At 38.5% G+C, this 8,517-nt stretch overlaps 1 protein-coding gene across 1 annotated transcript; it reads left to right on the top strand.

The window, feature by feature from the left end:
• The first annotated feature begins 4,242 nt into the window (after nt 1–4,242).
• On the top strand, nt 4,243–7,468 carry LOC110068652 (uncharacterized). Its single transcript, XM_020776061.2, has 4 exons — nt 4,243–4,555; nt 4,851–5,043; nt 5,256–5,383; nt 6,312–7,468. The coding sequence occupies exons 1-4, from the start codon at nt 4,532–4,534 to the stop codon at nt 6,510–6,512; spliced, it is 546 nt and encodes a 181-aa protein (XP_020631720.2). The 5' UTR covers nt 4,243–4,531; the 3' UTR covers nt 6,513–7,468.
• The last annotated feature ends 1,049 nt before the right edge of the window (nt 7,469–8,517 follow it).

Raw genomic sequence — 8,517 nt, forward strand, 5'->3', positions numbered from 1 at the left:
GGGAGGGGGATACATGATGAAAAATTACTTACTTAGAAGGGGTAGGTAGGAAGTAAAATTACTCAGTCAAAAGAGTTAGCGCTGTTTTGAGCTGCTGCCAATCAAACGCTTGGCGGTGAACGTAACTCCTACGTTGTGATTAAGTTAACAATAGTTCTCTCATTCTCTTACCCAGAGGCCGCGCTCCTTTTTGGTGAGTATCTAGAATTGCGACCTCTGCCAGAGAAGGTCCAATTTTCTGAGCATGCGCAGAATAATTGTTTCGTATTCTCAGCCAATCAGATTTATCAGACTTGACTCTGAACATGCGCATAGTGACGGGAAGTCCGTGAATCGCGAGCCTCCGGTGTTGGACTGAGCCAGAGGTCGCCTTTCTTGGTGCTGACCAAAAGCGGCGCGGCATCTTGGGACGAGAATGTAGTGTGGCGGGCCACACTTTGAGAAGATACTTTTGTCCACACCTTCGCGGAGAAATGCAGCTTTATTTCTACAGTTAAGTCTACTGTCCACATTAATTCGGCACGGAAACGGAGCTTTTCGAAAACATTCTTTGAACCGGAGGAATTTTAAAGACCCGGTGAAAACGCCGGCTTTTCATTTTACTGGGGACAGAAAACATTTTGAACACGGAGCTTTTCGAAAACGATGATGAGTTTTCCTCGAGCACAAATCCAAAATGACCAGTGATTGTTTCGTTTTTCATTTTCTCCGGCGTTTTGAGAGTGAAAACACCGTTTTTAAATTTGTTCTTTGTACTGTTGACGAGACCGTAGACTTTGACCTTAGACCTTGAAAATTTATTTCATGCTTTTTAGGATGTCATATCGAAAATATCCATATAATAAAAACAAAGAACAAGAAATCAATGGCAAGAGGATAAAATACTGTTTAATTGACCTCTCTTCTTTCTGATGGTAAACTGAGTATAGCTTTTGAAAAATAGTTAATCCGCAAACGAATAGATTTGTCTAGGAAGATCGAAGGAGACTCTGCTTGCAGGGTAATAGAACACAAGCCCTTCTGGATATTTTCAGCCCGTTTTCTCTATTGTTTGAGAACCGTTTTCTATTTGGCTTTGAAATTGGCGTCAGTCAAAGCCGGACACGCAAACCCAAGAAAAAGTACCCGGACCAAATGCAGCCGCCCTGACTTAGAAGGTTTACGGTTATTATGGAAACAACAGAATGAAAAATAAATTAAATAAAACTATTTGCACCGATTAGTGATTAAGTTTTTCAATGAACATCAACGCTAAAGAAAACACGTTTCGGTGTCATTTTGACATCATTATCAAATTAGAAATAAAATGTGTGCGCAGGCGACTACACCACTGTTTCCTGAAAAGCAGCAAGGGCCGGGTAACTCAAATGGTACTCAGTATCAGTTCTATCAAATTCAAACTCTTATGGAAGAATAGCTCTTCAAAATAATGAAGGATAGTTGACAAATTGTTTTGAAAAGCTCCACTGTAAACTCATCGATTACCGGCGAACGGCAGAGGATTCGACAGGACGTAGAGCCTAAAATGTTCAGAAAGTGTTGTGAGCAGCCACTACTAACCGTTCCTCTCAGTTTTTTAGACGCTGTTTTGAAAAATACAGGAAAACCTTGTATATTGAATGGTATTACACCCTACCTTCCTATCGTAATTGCCGGGGTAAAAACATGATTGAATTTATATTTGTTTGTATAGAAACCGGCTGAGAATGTAATAAATGTTCTTGTTGATTGCAACTTGAGAAACATCATACTGATCATCATTTTGCAAGTGTACTTGATAACAATTTCCTGTTAAAACCCAACGATTAATTAACGCCGTTGTATAAACCGCCCCCCCCCCCCCCCCCAGCATTAATAGAATTAGGAACAACTTCTGCTTACGGATGATTAAGAGCACAGCTATGATGGGAACTTGGAAACTTGACACTTCGTTGACCACAATTTGACATAAATTAATTTACCGAATCATATTCACGCAGCGCATGAAGTGGAAAAAACGCGTTTTTTAATGAGCCCGTAGATAATTTGGTATGATCAATATGCTTAAGGGGTGCGACCTTTTGTATGGTCACGTTTAAACGTTTCGGGCGTGACACGTAACGAAGGACATTTCTACTGGCAAAGTTGCCGAAAGTGTTGGCACACTTGCCAAATATCTTCCGTACTTCGATTTCGCTCAATTTCCGGCAACGATGTGCTCTCAAGCATACTGCACGAGTAGTCTTTATCTAAGAAGGGTTCAACGTCAAACGGGGAAGGAGGGGGGGGGGGGTGGGGTGGTGGTCAGTCTTTCCACCTTAAAGAGTAAACAGGTTATTGTAAAGCAACATACTTCATAGGGAGTGAACTAATCCTGTCCGATGCGACCTTTTGCATGGAACGGGCCGTACTCGATCAATGAGGGTCTGAATGGAATTAACCGACTGGCGACAAAGGGCGAAAAATATTACTGCCTACTGACAAACGAGGGAAAAAAATTACCGAATAGCGACAAAAAGTTAACTGAGATTTTTCCGACAACCGACAAAGGTCGAAAATGTTAACCGACAACCGACAAAGTAAGGAAATTTTAACCGACAACCAACACGTGGACTCCCCCATTCAGACCCTCTTCAATTTCAACACATTTTAACCCTTTTCAAATAGTCGCTATTTCAAGGTTAAATAGGTGCTCGGTTCTTTTAAAATGCACTGGAATAGAATATTGAATTTGAATGTTCGAGAAAAACAAAACATGGCCAAGGGAAACAAAACACAGTCAAGGTATCTGTTTTCGGCAAATAAACTGTCCGATGTGTCACAATTGCGAAGCAGTCACACCTCTTGTGCTAAGAATCTCAGTCGTTGGTTATCAATACTGTCAATAGCGTTCCTCAGTCGTAGATTGCTGTTGGGGTGACATTTCAAGACAACATGTCAATGTTTTCATGATGGATATTCAAGCGAATGACCTCTTGAACAAAGATATATAGTAACATATATGCAATTGAAACTTGGTGCCGGCAAAAAAATTCTCTGCGTATCATCTTATGCCGTCGATGTAACCTAAAGGGTCCTAAAGTCTCTCCATTTATACGGACAATTACTCATGGTTCCCGCCAAACGTCCCCATTTAATTTGGCAAACAAATGATAGTAGTATAAAAAATAACTGAGGGTTTACACACGTGTGTTAAAATGATGTAGACTCACAGCGACTTAAGTTATTATTCTTTTAATTGAATACTTCAATCTTAATCAATAAAACTCAACAAGAGATATTCTCTTGATCGCAATTGATATGTTCCCTTGGTATCAAAGGTGTAAACGATTAATTCCTTTTGATGGTCGAGATCCAGTTATTGCTAACAAATCTGGTGAATATGCAATAAAACGGAATGATGAAATAGTAAACAAGTCAGTGTCAAGCAAATATAAATCAGATGTTCCGACTTCCTTGAGCGATACAGTATCAAACCATCCGTGGTAGAAGCGGATGGCGGGAGCTGACGCTAAAAGAGAATCAGTCGAATTAAACATTTTTCTGGTCCTTTAGACCTCAATTTTGGCCCTAAAGGGTGGGATATACCCTCCGAAAGTTCCTCCCCGGATAATTGTTGGGTGTTTAGCTAATTGGAAAATAATCCTATATTGCTTCTTAATACGATCTACTTCAGCGGAAGTTTGTTTGTTCTTAGAACTTCCATTGTAACTTAAACTTAAATTTTCAAACTACGAGACCAGTTCAGAGTCTTGCTTTTAGTCGATCGTGGCCGAGCCAACTGCAAGTTACTGGATGTTCACCTGCTCCTATTGAAATACCGTTTAAATGAGTTGTTATATTTCGGAGGTAGAAAAAGATATTTTTAACTGTTACAGACAACGCAACAGACACACTTTGCAGTGACATTCACCCACGCTTACATGGCACTGTTCACAAAGCAAGTATTTAGTAGTAAACTTTCAATTAAGACTAAGTAATTTTCCGCATAATTTCCACGCCTAAAATCTTCCGCATGTCTAGACGGGAGTCGTCACCTTCACGTTCAGGTCAGTATTTGATAGCATTTGTTCCACTTGATTCGTGCTGATCTAATTGTTCCACTAATAACTGATTTATCAGTATCAGGGCTAGTTAAGTTCAATTTCTTTGACTAAGAGACCAAAAGATCAGTGAGCAGTGGTTATGTCACAATGGTTTATATCTTAACTGAGTCAGAAAGAGGGTTTAAAAATTTACAACAAGGGGTATGGGGGAGGGGGGAGGGGTTTCAGACAACTGAAGTGCCATATTGCTTTACTTTTTAGCTCCGTTTTTTTCTTTTCTTAAAAAGCCCCCACTCACTGTGCCGTTCCTCTCGTACAAAAATACTTGATATCAGTATGTAATGCTTTTTCGAATCAGGTTCTCGGTGGAACAAATTCCTTTCATTTTTTAAGAATTATGCAGTGCAAATAAAATTAAATGAACCATGATATAAAAGAAAGCCCCAGCTCTGAAACATTTCATAGTTATTCATCTGAAAGTAATAATTGGACAGAGAGCAGGCTAAATGGATTTCACATACACTTTTCTAGTAAGGAATGTTGGCTAAGGTTCTTCCAATCTTAGATTTTATGACTCATAGCAGTTTAACTTTAAAATGTCTAATCTTTTGTATTTTACCCTCGTTCAGTTTCTTTCTTTTTTGCTAAAAGTCCTCTTTATTATCCATTATGGCATGTTACGTTGTTTCAGAAAAAATATCATGGAGACGTGACATCAAAGATTTTTAATTCTTCTGAAATTTTAACGACAACACGGTGTCACGATTTATTAATAGTCAATGACCAGGTTACAATTGAAGATATCACTTCCTCATCCGCATGTAGGCTGCAGTTATGTGCTTACTGGTCCCTGTGGAAGCCAGGCCAAACAGACGGAGAACTGCAACAGCTATCAGCCTTCAGTCATTTTTAAGAAAAGTAGACGACTGTCAAGCCGGTAATCTTTTACAGATTCACTTTGATGGAGGTAGAACCCAGGCAAAATGCGATGGTACATCTACAAAGAGCTTAACAACTAGTAAGTCTCAGTCAAAACTACATCACCTCCCCCCCGCCCCCAGTGTGTCGTGTTATTGCTTAAGGTCCAAAATTTACGTACGGAGAATGTTGCTTTCTCATGCAGCTGAGCTGCCTTTTTTTGATTTCATACTATTGAGTCTTGTTTAGTTATAATTTTAACTGAAATTGTTTTCAGAAGTGTTCCCTAATAGTGTACTTTGTATTTCAAAGAATTTACGATTGAGGATACCAGAGGAAAGAAATGTATTCAATACACTGATAAACAAGGCGGTAACACACGGTACTATGCGCTGAAGGTCATTGACAGGGCGACGGTCACGCCGGCGGTCACTTTTATGGTGAGTTAAAACTATTTCTAAGCGTCTATTGGCAAGTGTATTTTATAAACATTTTTTTCTGATATTATAGCTCTACTGAGTGCCGTAGCGGACCGTCAGGTAACACGGCTAAATTTATTGGGCATACACTACAAAGTTGAAGTTTGAACAGTGTCTTTCTTTCCAACTAATCTGAAATCCCTGAGTTTGTGGACGTTCTTCGCTCAAACGAAACCGTTTCGATTTTGCCGTTATTTTGGTGCGAGCGATCTATGAAACTAAACAACAGTGTTCAAGAAAAGTCAATTTGGCTGAAACATTGCACAAATATCAGCTGTGAAATATCAGAAGTCTATATATGATATTATTTAAAACTGGATCATTGGATAATGCAACTGGAGCGTTTTCATTGACTTAGCCATCATGGAATATGAGTAATTATACCATACGGTACAAATGTCAGTGTGATAAGCCTACGCATAAGTATTTTTAATTTTGGGGCGTTTTTATATTCATTTTAGTTTAGTTTTCTATATTTTAGGGGCGCTTTTAATGTAACAATTATTGCACTCGCGCTTGTTGGATATAAGAGGATTTTAGTCATTTCGGCGACGAGCCTCGTTGGCTTTCGATCATTTTATATCCAACGCGCGCTTTTGGAATAATTCCACAGCGGCGGGAAGATAACAATTTTATTTTCGAGCGGTAAAATATAGTGAGAACATGGAAAATACGTCACTCGGGTCCCGGGTGCAGTGGGTATGAATTTTATGATTGGTGCTTTTTCCAGTAAAACACCCGTGTCTTTATAATAAATGACAATATTCGTTGGCAACAACAAAAGACCACCATAGGCTCTTGTTGGCAACAAGTAAACGTATGTTTAGCTAAATAAAATGAGAGTTTTCTCTGAGCGAAATGTTTATTGAGTTTTTGTTTTCTTTCGCAGAATGAGCGATGTAACTCTTCAACTGCTGATGCGTTCTTGTTTGATGAAGAAAGGCAACCACCTTATAGATATTATAAACAAACGCTAGCTAAGAACACTAATTTGTACCTTGGAGTAAGTAAGAACTGCACTGATGAGAGATTGTCTCTAATCTGCGCCAACATCGGTGATAGGCGCTGTAAATTTAGGTGGAGATCATGAATCAATTAATTAAACGATCGGTCGCGACCGATCGCTCATTGAATCAATGAATCAGAGAATAAATAAATATAATAAGTATAATTACTCAGATGATTATAGAAATTCTCGCGCTCTCATTGGTCGAGAATGGCGTCATATTCCGCTATACTTTCACCCCCCTCTAATTTTCAAAATGGCCGCCTCGCGCTTTCTCAATGTCTCTGAAAAAGAAATTAAGATAAGGAAAGAAAATGCTATTCCGAGAAACACCAAAAATGCAGCTGAAAGTTTGGACTGACACTTTTCAAAGGTAAGATGTGAAAATTGTGCTAAATATAACAAAGAAACCTTTCTAAATTTACTTGAAAATGTCGCTTATGTCGATATACACGAGTAAATCAAAGCAACTATTAAATTTTCACAACTCTTTAGTTATTTACTTTATTTATCTGACAGGATGGTTTCAACAACAAACCGAATTTACCACTGACTTTGAGACAATTTTAGCCTCCCTTTTGCTTTTTCTTAGAGGACGGACGTTTTAAAATGGGCGAAAAACACTTGCCGTTTTGACCAATATGATGTATTAAACTATGGGATCTGTACCTGTAGTTGTTCGTTGACGCATGACAATAAGAAATAAAATTTAACATTTTTCGATCGATCCTTTACTTAGGTATTTCTATAGTCACCTGAGTAATTGTATTAAAACTTTGGCGAATAATTGTTAAAGATAAATAAATTAATATAAGCTTGAAGCAAAAGTTCATAGTAATCAGATTCATAATATCGTTTTGAGAAAATAGGTCATCAAACTTATTGATAATTCATCAAGTTAAAACAAAGAAAATCACAGCCCTTGGGGAGGTTTGGATACCCGGTCTTTATGAGCATAGATTTTGACGAGTTTACTTCTCCGTTAACTCCTTAGTTTTTGTTTGGAACAAAATTGTTTAATAAAATCAACATGCGTATTATTTAGTAGTGTTTATGATTTTTTAATTTATAATTCTTGCCAGTACTACAATAATTTGGCCGGGTGGGAGGATACATAATGAAAAATTACTTACTAAGGAGGGTGGGTAAGAAGTAAAATTACTCTATCAAAAGAGGAAGCGGAGTAAACTTCCCTCGTGGTTGTTTAGCACTGTTGATTTATTTCCGTGAACTTGTTACACAGTTCAACGTCCATGTGAACGAACATGCGAACATGTTTTCTGCCAAAACTATAAAATTATCACCATATACAGAATATTTACCTACAAGTAAAATTCTACTAATAAGAGTGCAATCAGATTTGGCGCGAAAATATGCTCGGATATTTGTCCTTGGACATTATATGCAACCTCGTTCCCAGGCTCTCTCGCTCTTTTTCCTCTCTTGGTCGTTGCAAGAAAGACCCTTGGTTGCGGCTGGTCATGTGACCACCCAGAATCTGGGTGGTAAAAAAATCTGTTGGGCGGGAGGGTGGCAGAGTGTTTGATTGCCGCAAACTCTGTGGGTTTGAAAACCTCGAGCTGACTGACTTTCGTTCTCCAAGAAATTCAGCAGCCGAATGGAGCTCTAACTTTTCGACGGTTCGCACATTTAAAACGTCTCGTACCGAATCGAAGTGAAACCAGTCGATCAGTCTCTTGAATCTTTGTATTTGGAGGTAATTTATTTTCTTCTTTATGCCGTACTGTTTGGATGTTAAAAAGTGTTTCTGTCACACGGCCAATTAGTCGAGTATTCAGGCTTGCATTTGATTTACAGCAATGTAAAATGATTTACAGTTTTGTTGAGTAGGCCTGCACTTATATTTCATTTGCACCAGGTTTATGTAAGTTTATATTTAGACACATGCCTAAACACGGTTCCTTAGTCAAGAATTATATTTTGCACAATGGTAAATAAAACACCGTTTTATATAGCGAGCAACGTGCCGTTAGGTTAATTCAGGAAACATGAAACAGCGAAACAGTGTTACCTCTTGGAGCCAATACGCTGGATATATGTAAATATATTTCGTTTGACCTGTGTGAAC

Source organism: Orbicella faveolata, unplaced genomic scaffold (genome assembly GCF_042242905.1).
Source record: "Orbicella faveolata isolate gen_17 unplaced genomic scaffold, um_ofav_v1 contig_46, whole genome shotgun sequence".
In the NCBI taxonomy this organism is placed as follows: Eukaryota; Metazoa; Cnidaria; class Anthozoa; order Scleractinia; family Merulinidae; genus Orbicella; species Orbicella faveolata.